This window comes from Perognathus longimembris, chromosome 3 (assembly GCF_023159225.1).
Source record: "Perognathus longimembris pacificus isolate PPM17 chromosome 3, ASM2315922v1, whole genome shotgun sequence".
In the NCBI taxonomy this organism is placed as follows: domain Eukaryota; kingdom Metazoa; phylum Chordata; class Mammalia; order Rodentia; family Heteromyidae; genus Perognathus; species Perognathus longimembris.
Window position 1 is genome coordinate 99,848,806 of NC_063163.1, and position 22,500 is coordinate 99,871,305.

General features: G+C 44.1%; 1 protein-coding gene across 1 annotated transcript in view; it reads right to left on the reverse strand.

Moving 5' to 3' along the window:
• The window catches only part of Glb1l2 (galactosidase beta 1 like 2), a 39,306-nt gene that overhangs the window by 16,672 nt on the left and 134 nt on the right, over positions 1-22,500 (reverse strand). The window contains exons 2-6 of the mRNA XM_048343598.1: positions 12,485-12,682; positions 11,178-11,246; positions 10,290-10,385; positions 7,704-7,812; positions 209-301 (exon numbers count right to left, since the gene is read on the reverse strand). Coding sequence (XP_048199555.1) covers positions 209-301; positions 7,704-7,812; positions 10,290-10,385; positions 11,178-11,246; positions 12,485-12,682 — 565 coding nt within the window. The remainder of the gene's footprint in view (positions 1-208; positions 302-7,703; positions 7,813-10,289; positions 10,386-11,177; positions 11,247-12,484; positions 12,683-22,500) is intronic.

Here is a 22,500-nt window from a genome sequence, read left to right on the forward strand (position 1 = left end):
GTATGTGCTACACACCCCAAATTAAACTCAGTCCTTAAATGGTAAATAAGTGACAAACCTGTGGAAATAATGTGATGGAGAAAAACTTGCAATGGTAGAGAAAAACTAATCAATGATATTGGTAAACAAGCAATGGAAGGCATTATAAGCTGTGATATGTGAGTCCAAGAGGAAGGAATGTGACGTAATGAGCTGGGCTCACAATTACCTTCTTGATGTAAGGCATGTAGGCAGGGTCTTGGTTATAGGAACCATATTCATTCTCCACTTGCACCGCAATGATGGGTCCTCCACGCTTGTACTGAGGAAGAAGTGAACAACCAGAAGTTGAGTTGGTAGTGGGCACCATGTAGTCTAAATTTGTCTCAGTTAGTGACATCATACTGTCACACATTACTAGCACCATGTCTCATTTGACAAGCAGGGTCTCAAAAGGTTTAAGAGTGAAGTCATCAAGACAGTGGGTCAGGGTGCGTCAGACTCTTGCCTCCCATGGAAACATCAAGTGAACAACCTCAGACTGAAGAGTTCACTTTATGGAAACTCGGGAAACAAGCCAAAGATCTAAGCACACCAGCGACCACCCAATCCAGAAACAGCCACATGGAAGATAGTGAGAAATTCTGTGATGCTTTTACTCCTTTGCCCTCAGTTCTCATCAGTGTGGTGCAGTGAGGTTTGAAGAAAGTGTCTCAAATTCCCAGTTCCCTGCCCCAGGATGGAAGGTACAAAATGCAACCCGTAGACTGGTTTCTGTCTCATCTGACTTGTAGCTCAGACAAGAAACATCAGTAGACTGGAGGCAGGAAATGCAGAAGGCAGTATCAGATAATACAACATATGAAAACTGCAGAAGACTACAAATTTGTGAATGCTCAGGGAAAGGAATTATGGGCCAAAGAATATGACAAAATGCCCAATAAGAAGTAGGCCTGAGATAAGACATTAGGGAGGGAGAGAGGCTCACGCATAGGTACATTTAAGATATATGCCCAGAGAATATTTGAGATCCTTTCACCCTGGTATGATCTCCAAGCTCTGATGCTCATTATAGGTGAAGTCTTTCCTGCCAGTCTTCAAAGATAAGGAGATATCATTGTTTTCTCAAATGTCCAAAATTCAGCAAAAAGAAAGCATTTGAAAAATACAGAAATGTGACTTATTGAAAGGAATAAAATGAATCTCCAGAAAGTGTTTAAGCGTATACACACATACATACACACATATACACACATACATACACACACACGTACATACACACATACCTCATACTTACCTAGACCAAGACTTCACAACAATTGTCAAAAATTCAAGGAGCTAGAGAAAGAGCAAAGAGCCAAACCAAATTTTTAAAAAATGAAATGTGAACAAAATGAGGATATAAAAACAGAGAAACTTTGTTTTTAATAAAACAGGAATTCTGGGGCTGAAAAGTTCAATATCAAAAGAAAAAATTCATTACAGAAATCTAACAGCAGATTCACACTGCCAGAATGAAGAATAAGTGAACTTGAAAACAGGTCATCTGAAATTGTCTAGCCAGAGGAGACAGAAGGAAAATCAATGAGGAAGTGTTCGTGGAGCCCAAGGGGCTTACACACACTGCACCATTAATCAGACCAATATACTCATTCGGGGGATTCCCAAAAGAGAAGAAAGGAGTAGAGAGATTATTGAGTAATGGCTAATCCAGTATGCAGTTTTGTAATCCTAGCACTTGAGAGACTGATGCAGGAGGACTGCTAGTTCAAGGCGTGGGCTACATAGCAAATAGTAAAAGAGGTGCCAGGGGCTCATACCAATCCTAACTACTCAGGAGGCTTGGGATCACAGTTCGAAGCCAACCCAGGCAGGAAAGTTTGTGAGACCCTTATCTTCACTAAACTACCAAAAAAAAGCCAGAAGAAGAGCTGAGGCTCAAGTGGGAGAATGGTACTGAGCCCAGGCCCTGAGTTCAAGACCCAAGGCAGAAACACAAAAATAAAATAAAGTAATGGCTGAAAATATTTCCAATTTGGGAAAGACATCAATATTCAAAATTCTAGAAGCTCAAAAAAAAACCCAAACATTATATCCTAGACAGCCACAGATAAACACACTATATACTCAAACTGTTAAAATACAAAGAAATACTTGAAAGTAGAAAAAAACGTGCCTGGTCTTATACGAAGGATCTTTGCAGGCCCGAAGACAAGAAAAACAAGATGTTAACAGTACTGAAGAAAAAAAAAATAGTCCACTGAGAATTCTGTATCTAACAAACCTATCATTCAAAAATCAGAAAGAACTTAAGACATTCCCAAAGAAAAACAAAGACAATTTATTACCACTGGACTTGCTCTGCAATTCAGCTTCAAGTTGAAATAAAAGGATGATAGATAGTAACCTGAAGCCATATAAAATATAATGTTTTCCGATAAGGACAAATGTATGATAAAATACACAAAACAGTATTGATATTTTAGTTTACAATGCCACTTTTTAATGTATTCTTTAAAAGATATAAAAGAATCTAAGTTATTTAGTCTATTATATATAAAGGTGGAATTTGACATCAACAAAATAAGGGAGCCCAACTATCAGGGAAGGTTTTGTTTTGTTTTGTTTATGTACCAGGACTTGGGCTCAAACTCTGACTTGGATCTTTTGTTCAAGGCTCACACTCTAATACTTGAACCACAGCTCTACTTCCAGTGTTTTGCTGGTTCATTGGAGGTAAGAGTCTCTAAGATTTGTCTGTCTGGGCCAATTTAGAAACACAATCTTCAGATCTCAGCCTTCTAGATAGCTCAAATTACAGGTGTGAGTTTTGTATGCAATAAACACCTGTTTGGTATTGATTTAAGATAGAGCATCACAACTTTAGAACATTGTATTTACTGCCATGGGAACCATAAGAATACATAAAATTAAATAGAAACAAAATCACTATGAAAGTGTCACTATAAAAAATAATTAACTAAATACAAAGGAAGTTCACTATAGTCAAAATACAACAGAAAAAAGCTGAAAGATATAAAAAAAAGAAGACCACATAATGAGAAGCATGTTCCTTATCAGTAAGTACTTTCAATGTGAATGGAGTCAACTCCTCAATCAGAAGACATACATTAGCAGAATGGGAAAAAAAAAGACAATATCCAACTAGATGAAGTCTATAGAGCACTGTTGGCAGAGCCAAAAATACATACATATACAAAGATTGAGTGACAAGATAGAAAGATATTCAACACAACTTGTCAAGAGAGTTGGAGTGACCTTGCTAATAGCAAACAAAATAGAATTTAGGTCAAAAACTTTTACAAGAAAAACGGAGGACATTACATAATATATATAACATTGTGTGTGTATAAATCATGTATATAGGGGCTGGGAATATGGCCTAGTGGCAAGAGTGCTTGCCTCCCACACATGAAGCTCTCGGTTCGATTCCCCAACACCACATATATGGAAAACGGCCAGAAGGGGTGCTGTGGCTCAGGTGGCAGAGTGCTAGCCTTGAGCAGGAAGAAGCCAGGGATGGTGCTCAGGCCCTGAGTCCAAGGCCCAGTACTGGCCAAAAAAATAAAAATAAAAATAAATAAATCATGTATATAATATATAATGAAAATAAATATAAATATATAAAATATATCATGCAAACTATTATAAAATTATATACTACATATTTATATATTTAATATATTATAAACTACATATTATATTATGTAATTCTATATTATAGTCATAATTACATATTATAATTATGTTATAATTATATATTATAATATATCATTGCATAGTATAATTTTATATATTGTATGTTATATATTATACATTATATATTTTATTATATGTAATTATAAAAGGGTCAATTCACCAAAAAGATGTGACAATTACAAATATATATGTAAGCAAACATGAGGGCTCCAATATATGTGAACCAAGCACTGATAGAATTGAAGCTCTACAATAATAGCAGCAGACTCAGCATTTCACTATTAATAAAGGAGGAACAAGCCAACATAAAATCAATAACAAAACAGAAGACTTAGATAACACTACAGACCAATTGAATCTAAAAGCTATATATATAAAAGACTATACTCTTAAGAGCACAATACACCCTTTTTTTCTGGGCACATGGAACATTCTCTAATATAGAACTATATTAGGCCACAAAATAAATTATAAAATTTTTATAAGACCAAGATTATCAAAATACCTTTCCAGTAACAATGAGATGAAGTAGAAACCATTAAACAGAAAAAGGAAATGGGAAAAAAATGACAAAAACATAGAAATTTAAACAACAATCTCTTAATCTCCAGCTCATGAAGAAATCACAGAGGAATTAGAAAACAAAAATGAGACAAAATAAAAATGAACAAATTGATGAGATGCCATCAAAGTGCTAAGAAGTACTGAGAAGTATACACACTTTTAAAAGACCTAACTTTAGGGGCTGGGGATATGGCCTAGTGGCTAGAGTGCTTGCCTCATATATATGAGGCCCTAGGTTCGATTCCCCAGCACCACATATACAGAAAATGGCCAGAAATGGCACTGTGGCTCAAGTGGCAGAGTGCTAGCCTTGAGCAAGAAGAAGCCAGGGATAGTGCTCAGGCCCTGAGTCCAAGCCCCAGGACTGGCCAAAAAAAAAAAAAAAACCTAACTTTATACAACCTAACTTTATACCTTCAAAAACTGGAAAAGTAAAAAACTAAAATTCAAATGTTACAGAAGGAATTAGAATAGTGATTTATTTTAAGAATATTTGACAAGTCTAACATCTGAGTCTTTGGCAAGAACTATAAAAGTGACAAAATCCTTTAGCTAAACTGACTACAGAAATTAAGAGGAAAAGAGGAGTAAGTCAGACAAGAACCTAACGTATATCCTACAAAATTAAGGCGAGTGAGAGAAGTGGTAGGTGGGGAGGGATGGTTAAGAGAGTTCAAAGGGGTGATACCGATCAAGATATACTGTATTCATCAAGTGCTTTGTTAAATGGCAATTCCTCCATATAGCAACTTAAAGATAATTTTTTTAAATAAACTAGAGAGAAAACCCAACTAACAGATACCAAACAGGCAGAAATTGCTAGTGGTTTTACAGACATAACAAGGATTGTGAGTTTGAATAACTCACACTAACAAATTGACTAACCCTAGACAAAACAGATGAATTCCTAGAACTATAATGTACCAACACTTAAATCGTGAAGAAAAACAAACCTAATAGACCTAAAACCAATAAAAAGGCTAAATCAGTCATCAAAAAATCTCCAAAGAGGGGCTGGGAATATGGCCTAGTGGCAAGAATGCTTGCCTCCTACACATGAAGCTCTTGGTTCGATTCCCCAGCACCACATATATGGAAAACGTCCAGAAGGGGCGCTGTGGCTCAGGTGGCAGAGTACTAGCCTTGAGCGGGAAGAAGCCAGGGACAGTGATCAGGCCCTGAGTCCAAGGCCCAGGACTGGACAAAAAGAAAAAAGAAAAAAAAAGCTCCAAAGAGAAGCTCAGGACCAGATGCTTCATGAACAAATTCTATCAAATACATGCTTGCTTTTTTTTTTTCTTTTTTGGGTGGGGGGCAGTCCTGAGGCTTGAACTCAGAGCCTGAGCACTGTCCCTGGCTTCTTTTTGCTCAAGACTAGAACTCTACCTCTTGAGCCACAGCACCACTTTCAGCCTTTTCTGTTTATGTGGTGCTGAGGAATTGAACCCATGCTTGCTAGGCAAACTATCTACCATTAAACCACTTTCCCAGCCCTACATGCATTTTTTTTTTTTTTTTTTTTGGCCAGTCCTGGGCCTTGGACTCCAGGCCTGAGCACTGTCCCTGGCTTCTTCCCGCTCAAGACTAGAACTCTACCTCTTGAGCCACAGCACCACTTTCAGCCTTTTCTGTATATGTGGTGCTGGGGAATCGAACCTAGGGCCTCGTGTATCCGAGGCAGGCACTCTTGCCAATAGGCTATATCCCCAGCCCCTACATGCATATTTTTAAAAACAAGGTCTCATTGTATATGTAGCTCAGGCTATCTTCAATCCTGCTTCAGCATCCCAAATGCTTGAATTACCCATATACATAATTATACCTGTTTCTCAATCAAATATTTAAAGAAGAACTAAACTCTTCCACAAGTGAAGAACATCATTCCTCCCTTATTCTATGAAGCCATCTTTACCACCCTAAGCAGTTTTCCCAGAAAAATGACCCTCCAGGCAGCCCTCACCCCGGCCTCCAGCCCCAATCTATTGCTGCCACCTGCTGATCCATCTAGGTAACTCCATCTTCCTTGCAAAAATCTAGACCAATAACTTCCGAATCTCTTTTTCTCTCTGGTTTACGTGTGCGCACGCGCGCTGCTACTGGGGCTTGAACTCAGAGTCTAAACCTTAGCTTTTGTCTCAGGACTAGCACTCTACCACTTGAGCCATAGCTCCACTTCGTTCGGGCTTTTTTGTTAATTGTAGATAAGAGTCTCATGAACCTTCCTGCTGGACTGGCTTCAAACTCTGATCCTCAGATCTTGAGTACTTCAGATTATAGGCATGAGTCACTGGCACCTGGCTATGAGAAATTTTGTAGAGTAGTTTTATATTGGCAGCTTGTTTCTTTAATGATCAGAGCTGCCAATTTCAGAAAACAAAAGCATCCAGTTACACTTGAATTTATAATGAATTTTTAAGTGTAAGTAGGGCACATACAATATTTAGAGTATAGTTATACTAAAAATTATTCCTTGATTAAAATTCAAATTTAACGGGCTATCCTTTGTTTTAGCTGGCAGTAGTGTACTTTGGTTTATGTGTACGAGTATTCCAAACAATTAACTGGAGAGCAATTTTTCATCGATGTACTAATTTTTTATTGACGTACTAATTTTTCAATGCCATTTTTACTTAACTAGATTAATTATTCTAATTCCCATTTTTATTGCTTCCAATTATTACATAATATATTGAGATGTTTTTCCCAAAAATATTCATTGTAGCACATTTGTTGGGGGGGGCGGTTTCTTTTGGTGCTGGTACTGGGGAGAGGGGGAGCTTGAACTCTGGGCCAGAGCACTCTTCCTTGGCGTTTTCACACAAGCCTGGCACTCTACTACTTGAGCCATATCTGCACTTCTAGCTTTTCCTAGACTTTTCTGCCTGGGCTGGCTTTGAACTCGTTGATCTTCAGATCTCAGCCTCCTGAGTAGCTAAGATGACAGGTGTGTATGGAATGGCAAATGTGTACTGGGCAACACCTACTGGTCACAGAGGGAAGTACCTTAAAAACCATCTACTGGCATTTCATCATTACAGAGCTTCTACTGTTCTAGCCATGGCCTATCGGTCTATGCTCTCCTCTGGGCAGAATCAAACCACTGTGCTACTGGGACAGTAACAGATAGGTGTGTTCAGTTATCAAGATCCTATCCACTTATCTCCAGTGGGAACTCTGGGACCACAGGGAGCAACATGACTGCTTACACCCATCTGCCCTCTTAGCTCTGGCTGGGACCACACTGAAATGAATAGCTATTTGAAGAGGCAACTGCTATATACTTGTCCAATTCTAACTCTAAATCTCAGGCAGTAAGGAAGAGTTTGTTCCCATGTTGAAAAGAACTACATGGTCTTCACCTGAGCACCAACATAGGCTAGGTTAGGATACCTTCTACCTAGAAGACAACAAGTGAAGATCAAACAGTACTTTGCTTTTACCTGGAGTGGGACTACCCTGGACATGAGGTGATCAAAGTAGAGGTCTACTGCTTCGGTGAAACCCCTGTAAGTTGTTCTCAGCTTCATGCTAGGATCTTGGAGTAGCCAGCTTGGAGATAAGAGGAAGAAAACGAGACATTAGTATCAAGGTCTTTGGGGTGACCTCAGGCCAGCTGACCACACAGGGAAAAGGAAGCAGCTTCATACAATTGAGGAATGAGACTGGAGAACAGTCAGGAAGTCAGAAACAGGACAATGGATTCAGAATGGAGAATGCCACCAAGCCAGCTCACACTGTGTTTCCTAACCCACAGGCACAGCCCTAGCAAGTCCATTACCAGCTTCCTGGCTTCAGGCTCTATCCCTATCAGGTAGTGAGAAAAGCTTTGCCCTGGACTCAAGGCCCAGTTTTCACTCATTTATACTGTAATCCCCTCACAAAAGGGTGATGCCAAGCTGGGTGAGATGCTTCACATTAAAAAAAAAAAAATCCCAGCACTCAGAAGGCAAAGGCAGGAGAATAACAAATCTGAAGCCAGTCTGGGTTCTACAATACAGTCTCCCTGTGTCAAAAAGAAAAGAAAAGTAAAGGCAAAGCCAAGTACTGGTGGCTCATGATTACCGGTATAATCCTAGCTACTTTGGAAGCTGAGATAGGAGGATCATAATTCAAAGCCAACCCAAGCAGGAAAGGCTATGTAACTCTTATCTCCAATAAACCACAAAAAAAAAGCCAGAAATGGAGCTTAAGTGGAACTCAAAAGTGGTTCAAATGGTAGAGGACTAGACTTGGAGGGGGGCAGGAAAGTTCAGGGACAATGACTAGGGTGAAATCAAGCTCTGGGTCTAGAAAAATAAAAATAAAACATAACAAATGAGTAAATGATGGGAATGTGGCTTTGTGGTAGAGTGCTTGCTTTGCACACATGAAGCCCTGGGTTCAATTCCTCAGCACCACATAAACAAAAAAAAGCCAGAAGTGGAGCTGTGGCTCAAGAGGCAGAGTGCTATCTTTGAGCAAAAGAAACCAGGGACAGTACCCAGGCCCTGAGTTCAAGCCCCAGGACTGGCAAAAAAAAAAAAAGAGTAAAGCCAGAGGAAAGGGTTAGGAATCACTGGAACTGAACTGGAGAAAGACCCAAACACATCCTTCCCAAGGTTCTCAGAAAAATGAACCTGACCCAGACACTGACTGGCTGGGTGAGCCCTGGGCCTGCAAAGCTCTGCCTGCAGGTAAGCATAGGAGAGCCTGGGGATGTCTCTCTCTACTCAATGTTATAAGCATAGATCCCCCAGAGGAACACAGCCCTATGGACTAGTTCCAAAGCTGGAAGCTGAGATTTTCCTTTCCTAGTGAAGCTGTGAGGGGAAAAAAGCCACTGAAGCTTCTCCTGCGTGATGTGGATGCCCAGAACACAGTGAGTAATGGTGGTACACAACAGAAGGGAAGACAGGGTCTCCCTGGCCTCCACATCTCACAGGGCATCCAACAGGCCTCCTTCCTTACTGCACTGAGCTTTTCCCTCCTTGGCTCTGGCCCAAGGGGCCCCTTGTGAATGGGCGGGTGGCCCCTGCAGGGGGAGCTCAGAGAAGAGTTCCCGCTGCTTCTAAGTTAAGAATGTTAAACCCTGTTGTCCTCCTGTGCCCTGCACCAGCTGAGCCCCTAGGAAACAGCTGACCAAGGCACAGATTTCTAATCCCCAGGGAGAGGGCAGCCACCCTGCCTGTGTTCCCAACCTTGTCAGGGACATTATGCCAGCTCAGAGGCCTGATCCTGGATATACTGAGCGATGGAGAGAGAAGGCTGAGTCCTGAGGGAAGAGTGAGTAGAGCTAGAAACAGAGAGGACACAAGGCCAGGGATCTGTGTTTGTGTTGTATAGAGACAGTTTCCTGGGAGACTTTGGAGCCAATAGGCTCAGCCTTCCTTCCCCCTGGGGCAGCAAAGACTGGGGAAGCTGGAACTAACACTGGGGACGGAGTGAGGCTAGGCGAGATTCTACCGTTAACGAGAGGAACTTTTTACTCAAAGTAAAGGCAGTAACAATGCTGAGCAATGAATGGTGCTCACTGACTGACCCCTACCCAGGTGGCTACTGTAAGCCAGGAGCACTCAGCATATGAGACTCACTTAGGAAGATTAGACATCCTGAAACTGGAAGCAAATAGTAGCACGAGCTTCTCTTTTACTTTCCCAGTACTAGGACTTTTAATAAATAATTGGTAATATCCCTAAGAGTTCGGTGGGGGCAGGTTTGATTTTTCCCATTATGTGTATCAAGTTGCTAAGATCCAGAGGGGATCAATGACTTGCCTGGTGTCCCAACCCAGAATTGGGCCCAGAAGGGCAAAGCATCTCAGAATGATCAGACTTAATGTTGTTGATAGAAAATAGCCAATGGGATTGTTAGTGGGCTAACTGTTATCATTCACAATGGCCCCTCGTGGGTGTCACTTATTCTGAAAGGCAAGTTTAGCACAGAATGGAAACTATTCCTGAAAACAGAAACTAAAACAACAGCTCTGAGTATTCTGCACCGGCATGGAGATACTTCCAACCACTGTGCAGCCCCTCAGCCCTGCTTACCTGGGCAAGCCCCCGAGGTCGATCTCACTGCAGATGTAGGGGCCTGGTCGAAGAATCACCCACAGCCCAACCTCTGCAGCCATCAGGATAAAAGCCCTGGGGAGGGAAACCAAGTCATGTCCCCTCCAGATGGTCTAAGAGGAGAGACTATGCAGGAGGGGCTCACAGTTCCTCCCTCCCCTTCCTCTCTCAACCTGGGAAACTGAGGAAGGAAGGCACTAGACTGCCACCAGGTTGGAGCCCAGAGACTCTGGGAACTGGTTTGCACTGGTCCCAGCACAGTGAGTAAGATGGCATCAGACAGGGTACAGAATAGATTCCTACTGGGGCTGGGAATGTGGCCTAGTGGCAAGAATGCTTGCCTCATATACATGAGGCCCTGGGTTCAATTCCTCAGCACCACATATACAGAAAATGGCCAGAAGTGGTGCTGTGGCTCAAGTGGCAGAGTGCTAGCCTTGAGAAAAAAAAAAAAAAAAAAGCCAGGGACAGTGCTCAGGCCCTGAGTTCACAGCCTAGGACTGGCAAAAAAAAAAAAAAAAGAATAGATTCCTACTGACCCAGAAGCAGCCCCCACCCCAGCCCAGATAGCTGAAGTGCACCACAGAGCCTGGCAGTACTTGGGTTTTTGGGTTCACTGAGCTGTTCTGGAGAATATGTAACAGAGGCTGCAGGCCCAAGTCGGGGGGGGGGGGGGGTGAGGGGAGGGGAGGTCACAGCCAGGGCCTGAAGACAGAGCCTCTCAACATCCTAAGAACAACCCCAGTCCCACCAGTTCTCAGGCTGAGCTGAGACACACCTAGGGCTCCTCATCAACCCCAGGTAGCCACCTCTCTGTCCCCACAACCCTAGCTCGGGGCATATCACAGAAGCAGCAAAATCACATACTCCAAGTCCAGGTTCCCAGAGAAGTCAAATTTGCCTCTTTCTGGCTCATGGAGGTTCCAGGGGACATAACTGTAATAGGAAAGATAAAGACAAGAGCTTGTCATTCATCTCACTTGACCTCAAGGATTACCATTTTATCTCCAAATCCCTTTCTGATGGCTGAAGGTATGTTTCTGAATGCCCTTGGGCCAGGAACCAAAAACTAAGGAAACAAACCTGAAGGTAGAGAATCTAAGGTCCAGGGTAAGTCCCAAGGGACTGACAGACAGTTGGAAAGACAGTCAGCTAGTGTGGGGTAACCCATACAGGAAGAAGGTCCGGCTCCTTAACCACAGGTTGCTTGCTACCCCCACCTTTCATTGGAGAGAAAAAAGGAACTCACCAGAAAAATAAATAAATAAATAAACGAAAAGGTAAGAAGAAACTTCAGCTTTCAGTCCTAGTTTTACTAAAGCATGCAGACTTCCAAAACTTGCACAAGAACAGAGGTTCTAACTCTTTTATTTTTTTTCTTCTTTTCTTGATCTTCTTTCTCCTTTTATCTTGCCAGCTCTGGGGCTTGAACTCTGGGCCTAGGCACTGTCCCTGAGCCTAGCTCTCTACCACTGGAGTGACAGCTCCACTTATGGCCTTTTTTGTAGTTTAGTGGAGATAACAGTCTCACGCACTTTCCTGCCCCAGAAGGCTTCGAATCATGATCCTTGGAGCTCAGCCTCCTAAGTAAATAGCTGGTGCCTGATTTCACTTTTTACTTTTGTTTGAAACAAGTTCTCTTGGAGATCAGGGTGGCCTTGACCTAGTGATTCTCCAGAGCACTGAGAACATAGGGGTATGCCACTTTACCTAACCAAAATGTCATTTCGTTGGTGGTAGTGGTTGTAGTGCTTGAACTCAGAGCCTACACTGTCCCTGAGCTCTTTTGCTCAAGACTGGAACTCTACTACTTTGAGCCACAGCTCCACTTCCAGTTGTTGAGTGGCTAATTGGAGATACGAGTCTCACAAGGACTTTTCTCTCCAGGCTGGCTTTGAACTGTGACCCTCAGATCTCTGCCTCATGAGTAGCTAGGGTTACAGGTGTGAGCCACTGGCACCCAGCTTCTATTCTTTTGAATAATACTGCTCTTTTCCTGCCTACAGTATTAACAAAGAGTTCTGTGGGGTTCTGGACGGAGAGGGACACTTACCCTGCAGACCATAGCAGAAGGCTTGGGCTGGCTTCCCCTCTTACATTTTTCCTCCTGTAGACCACCAGGAGCCCTTGTTTGGGACCCAGGCTTGGGGAGGAGAAAGGAGTATTGCACTCACGTGGTGACAGTATTCAAGCCACAGGCTCTCATCTTAAGCAGGCGGTCCCTCCAGTATTCCTTAGGTACACGGAAATAGTGTATGGAGCCCCCGAAGATCCAGAAAGTGGAGTCCTCCAGCATGAAGTTCTGCCCTTTGGCCTGCAGCCCCAACTGCCGATGCCGGAGCCATGGAGGAATGAGAGTGCTCCAGTCCAACCTGGGAAGACAAAGGGCCCTCCTGGAGCCTGGGAGCTGCCAGGCCCTCACAAGCACTAGGGTGGGGAGGAGATCAGCCTCTTTTGCCTCCTTCACAGACAGCTTTCACATCTCAAGAAGGCCTGCTCCCAGAGTGATCAGGCACAGCTCCCACCCTCCCACCCTAACCAAACCTTGGAAGATGTCTTCCTTCAGCACCAGTCACTGGGCTGTTGCCCACCGCAGGGGAAGAGCAAGCTGACACTGCAGCCAGGAACAAGACAAACACAGGCTCAACATGAAGACGCATGTGCTACAAGGAGAGAGGACGAGGCAGGGTCATGCTACATGGGACAGAGAAGGGGACTGAGCTCTAGACCTAGGGACTTGACTCAGGAGAAGCTGCAGGCTCCAGGCTCCTACCACAGCCATCTCACTAAACACAAAAGCAGCAACTACTAGAAAACAATACCTCCAAGACCCCTCACGGCCACAACCACCAGACCTGGGATGCAGATACCTAGAAAGAGGCATTCGATCATTGGCTAGACTTCCAAGACTTAAGTAATTTCTGAAGATGGAGTAAGTGTCAGCCACAAGACAACCCAGCATGCCTTAGTGTTCTACTCAGGAAGACATTTGGATGGCTGTCCCAAGAAATGAAGACTTCTAGAATCTTCCCTCTTCTTCACCTAGGCCTATGAAATCTATGAAAGAAAGTGGACCAGAGTAACTTCTAGGGAGTTGGAAGTTTCTAGCCAGGAGGCTTAGGAAAGTTGAAAAGAAAAGAAAAAACAACAACAAGAACTCGAGTGAGTCAGTGGGAAAGGCATCATTTTCCTTGATCCCTTCTCAGGACAGGTCCTAGCACTAGGAGGCATTGCATAAAAAGTTCCCTGAGCTTCAGGAGAGACTGGGTCCTGATGGCCACACAGGGAAAGGTGGATTAGGACATCACTGGCCATTTGGGAATTTTCTAGAGCCACTCAAGGAGAAAGACAATCATTTTCAGCCAGGCACCAGTGGCTCATGCTATGAGACTCTTATCTCCACTAAACTACCCAGAAAAAGCCAGAAGTGGCGCTGTGGCTCAAGTGGTAAAGCACTAGCCTTGAGCACAAAATGGTGCAGGGACAGTGCCCAGGCCCTGAGTTCAAGCCCCAGGACTGACAAAAACAGAGAAGGGCGGTAGATGAAGAGGGGGGAAGGAGAAGGAGGAGGGAGGAGGGTGGATGAGGAGCAGGAGAGAAGAGGAAGAGGAGGAGACAGCCTCAAAACTCACGCTGATATTATAGAAGTATACCTCTGCTCATCACCTGTAGACCAGAGGCCTAATGTCTACACTTTTTTCTCTAAAGACAGAAGTTCCACCTTCCCAAATGATATATGAAAGCTACCTCTATGGGGACTGCAAAACAGCAACATCAGAAAGCAGAAAACTGGACACAAATCCCTGGCAGCACTGTCCCCTGGGGTTAATGGCAGCACCCCTGGGAAGGCTGTTTCTTCCTCTAGAATATAAGTAATGCCTATCCCCCCTGCTCAGAAAGTAACTATGAGGGTCAGGTAACATGAGACACTGGCGTGTGAACTCAAAGGTGTCTTGTCCATATCTAGAAGACATTTGGTGGGTTTTATTTTCTTAATAAAAGATACTCCCAACCTTCCCATTTTCCCCATGTCCCCATTTTGACTATTGTGAAAATACTCCCATTTTCGCCATTTGAGTATGAAACTTGTTATTGCTAGATTTTTGTGCCAAGCTATCTAACTATAATTTCAAAAAGGATGAATTTGCGGGGGGGGGGGGGAAACGGGTGACAAACATCAGTGTGAGATGACACAAGTTAAGCTTCCTGTTCTAAACCACAAAGCACCATGCCAATGGTTATTAACCCTAATCAGAATCATTAATACTAATGAGTATCATATTAACTCCCATCATTTCCAGAGTGATTCACTTAGTAATAACAAAATAAAGGAAATACCAGCTGCATGGTTTAAAAGTCAGAGGGACTTTAAAGTTAGGCTTGTCAAGAAGGCACTCCCAGAGGGAGCCAAGGTGTTTCTGCTGGTTCTTAATGCTCAGCACATTTGTGATTAACATTTTTTAGGATAAAACCAGGGACACCTTCATTCTGGAGCTGGAGTGTTCACTTGTGGGGTTTCTGTTGCTTCGTAGCTGGTTAAGGAAATGAGCTGGCCAACAGGCCTTGTCCAGCCTTGTGGTCTCTGCTCAGGCAGACTCCACTCAGCCAGGTACTACACCTCCACTGAAAAAGGGGGTAGCCATGTTCATAATCTAGGAGAGAATCCTAGAAGAAGATATGTGTGTCGTGATTTCTGGCAGGGCCTCACACCATACAAGTACTGTATGCCCCAGCCCTACCAGCTTCCTTTTGGCAAGTAGAAACAAAGCATTTACCATTCACGTAGGCTGTGTCATGAACGCATGAAGCTGAGGACACAAAAGAATCTGAGTTCTACTACTCCCTGAGATAAGGCTATGCCCAGGGAGGAAGCAGGGCAATGTGTGAAGCCCTCTGACACTTCGTTACTGATCACTGAGGTGAATCTTGAGAACAAAAGGTGCAGGGCAGGAGGAAGAAGGCAAGATGTCCCTGGGCATGATTAGAAGTGTCACGTGGGCATGTTAGAATGAAGAAGGACATCTCCTTGACTTTGGACAAGCTCATGAATGAAATTTCAAGTTTTCAAGAGGGTCCTATAGTATGTCTGGGATGAGAAGGGCCCAGGTACAATCCTCTATTTGAACAAGCTCTTTGAATGAGGTGTGCTAAAGCAAGACAGTCATGAGTTGCCTCTTGCCATGCTACAGGGCTCTCCTGTGGCAGCTGCAGATTCTGCCAACCCAAATTTGTGCCTGAGTTCTTGGTAGACTTCCATGGCTTGACTTGGGCCACAGTCCTCTCCTTCAAGCATCCTTTTACCACACTGTCTGCCCAGACTCTGGAGGGAGTTTCATGACCTGCAGTAGATGCCAGGCAGCCATTGTGCCATCTGAAGCAGGCCAAAGGTAAGGGCAAGCTGAGTGTCAGTCTGCAATTCCTATAACACAAGTCCTTACTGATCTCAAGGGTTAACTCTCTGAGTGCTAGATGTAACACATACTTGGTCCCCTCAGATAACAACTTACTAATTCAATTCCCAGGAAAACTGTGACCCTTATTGGGGCTTCCTAAGGCAGAGGTTCAACTGATTCTGAGTCTAGGACATATTAACTAACATGGCAACCAAGAAAACACTGACTTCTTCATTCCAGGGGCCAGGAAAAAGACCATAATTTTAGATGGCAGGTCTATTAAACACCCCAAAAGGCATCATTACATGTATAAATGTCCTTACTGAGATTGTAAATGTAAATTTCTATTCATTGATCTCCAAATTCTGAGGTCCCATGAAGTCCTATTTCCTGTTCCTTTATCCTAACCATTTGGGGCATTTCCACCCCACCCGTCAGCAGCCCTGCTCTCTCTGCCCTCAACAGTGGAAGTGGAAGGCCTACAGAAGAAGTGATTTATTCTTTAGCTCAGGCCTTGGCTTCCAAATACTGCCTCTTGGACCACTCGTTGGGTCTCAAGAACTTGCTGCCTAGAGAAACAGAACACAGTCCTGTGTCTGGCCCAGCTTCCTGCATACTAATGCTTTAGACTCTTGCTTGCTGGGACTTGGACCTTCCATTCCCAAAGCAAGCATGTGAGTTTTACAGAGACAGAAGCCCAAGGCACTACTGCAATCCTAGCACCTTTGAGAAGCTTGCCAGCCAAGAACTGACCTAGCACCAGGCTCCAAGAATCAGAGCAAGTAGGGGCTGGGGATATAGCCTAATGGCAAGAGTGCCTGCCTCGGATACACGAGGCCCTAGGTTCGATTCCCCAGCACCACATATACAGAAAACGGCCAGAAGCGGCGCTGTGGCTCAAGTGGCAGAGTGCTAGCCTTGAGCGGGAAGAAGCCAGGGACAGTGCTCAGGCCCTGAGTCCAAGGCCCAGGACTGGCCAAAAAAAAAAAAAAAAAAGAATCAGAGCAAGTGGCTACCTCCTTGACCCTAGAACATTAGTATGGTTCAAAGGGCAACATTTCCTAAACACTGTAGGAAAAATATACAGGAAGAAGTCTGTACTAGAGCAACACCTTGAGATTCAACAGTGCAATACAACATTTCTTCATTAATAATCCAACACAGGACAACAAAACCTATAGGGGCATCTAGAGAGGCTGTACTTCACTCTTGGGAAATTTTCCATTGATAATCTCATAAATCAGTATATTATTCTATCTCCACTTCTGGATTAGTTAACTAATAACTCCAAAGGGCTCTACTCTAAATAACTACCCTCTCATCTTGGAATATTTCACGCCTAAAAATGACTCTGAAATCCAGGAGCTCCCTCTCAACCTCCCAAGCAGCCATCTCTTCCACCTAGGCTCCCTCTTCCTTCCCTCCCACCAGATAATGGTTTCTTTTAAAGATATCATGTCCAGATATAAGAAGATAGCCATATGCATTTGTCCATTAGGCACATAATTTATTTAAACAACTCTCTATTGAGGAGCATTGATTGTTTACAATCTTTTGCCTGCAAACAGAGTTGTAGTGAATGTCTGTTGGGATGTATTTCTGTGAGTAGAACTGCTGACCATAACAGATATTCATTTTAAATCTTGATAAGTTATTTCCAAAATAGCATATTCCATATCTGTTGGGTCAGCATAAAGGATATGCTAAGCTCAGCTCCTCCACGGTTTACAGAAGGAAATTCTGTTTACTGTGTATAGGGATACATAGATTCTTGGGTCTCATAGTTAATAAGCCCCATATTTTTAGAAATATTTAACATAGGTGGACACTGGTGGCTCACAGCTGTAATCCTAGCTCCACAGGAGGCTGAGATTTGAGGACTACAGCTCAAAGCCAGCCCAAGCAGAAAGGCCATGAGATGCTTCACTAAACACACACACAGAAAAGCTGGAGCTATGGCTCAAGTGGCAGAGGGCTAGTCTTGAGCAAAAAAGCTCAGAGACAGCTCCCAGGCTCTGAGTTCAAGCCTCAAGACCAACACACCACACACACACACACACTCACACACACACACCCTATACCATTTTTTTTATTGTTTCCTGTCCCATGAGGTCATTCCATTTAGACCCATGGAACATCTCCAAGATCAGATGATACAATGGGAAGGTAGGAAGGAGCTCCTGGGTTCCAGAGTTCTTTTCAGGTACAAAATGCTCTGAATTCTTTCCATACTCCACCCTCTCCTCAATGCTTCTCCAGGTAAGCATCCAAGAAAACATAATGGAACTCATATCATTTCATGAAAAACTAAGTGCTTTTAAGCCAGATTCCAGTATCTCACAACTGTAATCCAAGCTACTCAGGAGGCTGAGATCTGAGGATCATGGTTCAAAACCATACAGGACAGAAAAAATCTATGAGACTCTCATCTCCAATTAATAGCTGGAAATGTGCTCAAGTGATACAACACAAGCCTTGAGCAAAAAAAAGCTCAGGGACGGGCTGGAGATATAGCCTAGTGGCAAGAGTGCCTGCCTCGGATACACGAGGCCCTAGGTTCGATTCCCCAGCACCACATATACAGAAAACGGCCAGAAGCTGCGCTGTGGCTCAAGTGGCAGAGTGCTAGCCTTGAGCGGGAAGAAGCCAGGGACAGTGCTCAGGCCCTGAGTCCAAGGCCCAGGACTGGCAAAAAAAAAAAAAAAAAGCTCAGGGACAGAGCCCAGGCCCTGATTTCAAGTCTCAGGACTGCCCAAAATAAAAGAAGAAGAAGAAGAAGAAGAAAACAAAAACCCAAGTGATTTTATTTCACTTACTACTTTCTTTGATCTGATGTGAGGATAACTCTCTGGCCAACTTTCTGAAATATCTGCTGCCAAGGCTATGCAACTGTTTACTCTCAATTTTCTGGGTATCCCAGCCCCTTAAATAAATAAATTCACCAATAATATCAATGCTTCAAAACAGTGCTCATGGGGCTGGGAATATGGCCTAGTGGGAAGAGTGCTTGCCTCGTATACATGAGGTGCTGGGTTCAATTCCCCAGCACCACGTATATAGAAAATGGCCAGAAGTGGCGCTGTAGCTCAAGAAGCAGAGTGCTATTTCCCAGCACAAAGTAGATCAGATATCCCATGAGAGCCACTACTCAGGTAGGTATGCTTGACACTTCCCAGATGTTGAATACACCACCACTCCACCACTAGAAGATGAAAGGGACAGCATTCAAAGAGTTTGAACATTCCAGAGACTCTGACTCAGGCCTCTAGCACAGTGGAGTCCTAGAGTAGGCAAAGCTTATAAAAATTCACAACCTCACAAGAATTCAGGAAGAGAAACACAGTTTGTCCACGTTCTTTTGGAAGACAGGCTATGATTTAGATCAAGGTAAGTGACCTGCATAACTAAGTTATCCACCTTTAACAAGGAGAAGGGGTTTGACTGGCTTCCCCTTTTCTTTGGTCAAAAAGAGTTTGGGACTGAGAGGAAATGAGTGTGATGCTGGCTGCCTTCTGGCACCTGCGTATCTCTCTCTCTCTCTCTCTCTCTCTCTCTCTCTCCTCTCTCTCTCTCTCTCTCTCTCTCCATTGCCACCTAAAATTTCAAGCATGAGACATGTAGAGATGATTGAAATATTGCTCAGTGATACATTTTTATTAAGGAAAAAAAATCACTGTGGGAACCATGTGGTGATCACGTCAAGCAGACTATTCTTGCGCTCATGGAGCAGAAAGAAAAAGATGCCAGGCACCTGTCTAAAATGTATGGCTCACCCTGACACCAGCATCCTGGATCTCAGAATAATGTGCTGAGTGAAAAAGGCCAAATGAAAGAGGGCACACCTTACATTTTACATGTCCATAAAACTCTGTAGCATGGAAACCAACATCCAGTGGCAGAAAGCAACAAAGCAGTGGTCATTTGGAGTCTGGTGATCAGGGCAGAATGGAGGGAAAAATCTGGAGGAGTGGATGTATGTTTTCACGATCTTAATTTATAGATTTATAGTGCTGGTTTCCCAGGTGAAGACATACCATGTATGTAGGCTTTGGTACCATAATTATATTTCAATAGAGGTACTTTAAAAAAAGCACTTATTCAGTCTAAAAATCCTAAGGCTGAAATTCTCCCCTGAAGTGAATCCAGCCCTCCTATTTCTTAGCTATGATATAACCAAATAGTTAATGGGAAAGAAATGCTAAGAACAAACTGAAGCCCTCCCTCCTCCACCCTAGTTGCCCTCCAAACACCTACCTTCTGGGGTCCAGGAGAAAGGCAGGTTCTCACAGCCGGGCTTGGCAAAACTGTGAGCTGAGGAGCCAGTTCCTCGTGACCTATATTCCACTGGCCACACCAACATTCCCCAACAACAGCTGGGAGAGGCCCCTACCTCCCACTCAGGTAATGACCCAGTCAAGGCTGGGATAAACAAGGTAAGTCATGAAGGAGATACACAGTCTGCTCTTGCCAGTTACCCAAACTATTAGAGCAACTTACAATCACAGAAGTTCAGCACAAAGTGTTATGAGGATGATATAATCACAAGGTAATGAAAGATGTGTATTCTGAAGATCCTAAGGGATGGTCCTGAACTTGATTCTCTAGCCTCTCTCTCTTACCTGCTGACACAGAAGAGGTAGTAGAAACATTCATTTTCTCAATGAGTTCAAGCAAATTCCCAGGCTTGAGTCACAGATATTAATCCCCTGCTGCCATTCCAAAAGCCACTCCACAGCTGGGAAGATGGCCTAGTGGCAAGAGCACTTGCCTCATATACATGAAGCCCTGGGTTCGATTCCCCAGCACCACATATATAGAAAATGGCCAGAAATCGCGCTGTGGCTCAAGTAGCAGAGTGCTAGCCTTGAGCGGGAAGAAGCCAGGGACAGTGCTCAGGCCCTGAATCCAAGCCCCAGGACTGGCAAAAAAAAAAAAAAAAAGCCACTCCACAGGCCCCAGTCTCATTCCTACTATGGACAATCCACTTGGGTGGAGACATAGCCAACTCACCTCCCAGAAGGCTAGACTTCTTCACAGCCCAGCCTACTACCCCATCTGTGACCTGACAGACAACAAACAGCCTCTTCTTCATACCTTTTCCTGAGGCCTAGTAAGGTGTGCTACCTGACCAGTCTCAACTCTTTAATACTGTCCCTCACTGTGACCTGTCTGGGATCAGTGCATGAACAGCTACACCCCAGATCAAGGACAAGCAAAACAGCAGGTTACTTGCAGGTCTCTGGAGCCCAGGCTCCTTAACACCCTGCTATTGCAAGATGCTCCTGCTGCCTCAGACCTGAGTGATTCTTCCAGGGGTTACATCAGCCTCACACCTCTTGGGAAGCTGGGGCTCCTACAAGCGCCAAAACCATTCTTCCAAATAAGAAGGGGTTACAGATCACCTCCAAGACAAGAAATGTCTTGGAACAACTGGGGAAGTGAGATGCCTCATTAAGTTTTCTGAGCCTCAGAGTGGGAAAAGATCCATTTTCTCCTCCCAAAAATACTATGGCATTCTCATTATCTCAGAAGCAAGTAATGTATGTCAGGAAAAGGTGTAGTCTCCAAATATGTTCATGTGGGGAAAAAAATCTCAAATTTTTAAATTGCTATCTCCATTAAAAAAAAAAAACTGGGAATATGGCCTAGTGGTAAAGTGCTTGCCTCATATACATGAAGCCCTGGGTTCGATTCCTCAGCACCACATACATAGAAGAAGCCGGAAGTGGTGCTGTGGCTCAAGTGGTAGAATGCTAGCCTTGAGCAAAAAGAAGCCAGGGACAGTGCTCAGGCCCTGAGTTCAAGCCCCAGGACTGGCAAGAAACAAAACAAAAAAAATCCCTGTCTCCCAGTCAAAGTCCAGAAAGGTAAAATAATGGGTAGACAAGAAGAAAGAAGTCAAAGACAAAGCTGAGGCGGTGGCCCTGCAACGGGCTCCCATGGCTCAGCCTCAGCTCAGCAATTCCAGCTGCAAACCATGCCATGCTGCTGGTCTGCTTCCCAGCAACAGGGATGTTTTGAATATGGAAAGCGCCAGGAATCGACCTGAAAGATGGTCAGGGCTGTAAACTCCTATAAATAGACACAGTTTAGAAAAATCCAGAAGTCGAGCACCCAGTTAACTTTTACACTGATGGTTGGTAAAAGCATTCTATCAGTGAGCCCCACCTCTTGCCATCAACAATTCATTCAAAAGTGGGGTGGGAGGAAGGAGTAAAGCTGGTGATGTGGAAAGGGGTAAAATGGAAAGACTCATTTATCAATACTGATCTGGTGCAGCCAAATCAGGGCCTAGGATCTAGGACACCCACTGGCAGCGACTTTATGACTGTGTTGGGCTAACTACATAGTGCACCATAAACCGGAAACTTCCTGGCAGGCTCTGGAGGAAATGTGGGGGGCACTGGAGAATATCAGAAAGGGGTCAGGCAGAGGGCAGTGAGGGGGTCATCTGAGAGGAATGTGGTGCCAGTTCCGCCAACTTCCCCACACGGCTGAAGGCGTCTCACAGCAACAGAGCTCAGCAGTACAGGTGCGGTGCAGGGGAAAGTTCACTGTGCAGATGCCTGGAGACTCTGTGGGCAACACCTGCTTGGTGTGTGGCTGAGAGCCCTAGATCCCCCCCCTGGCTCAAAGTACCCGGAGGTGCAAAAGGACTCTTGGATGTCGGCGAGCTCCAAGAAGGAGGAGGCTGGGTCTATTTCCCGTGAGAGTTGGGGATTGGCGCCTGCAGAACGAGAGGTGTGCAGAGCCGGGGTGTGTGCAAGGGACACGGGAGATTGTGGGTGGGGCGCCCT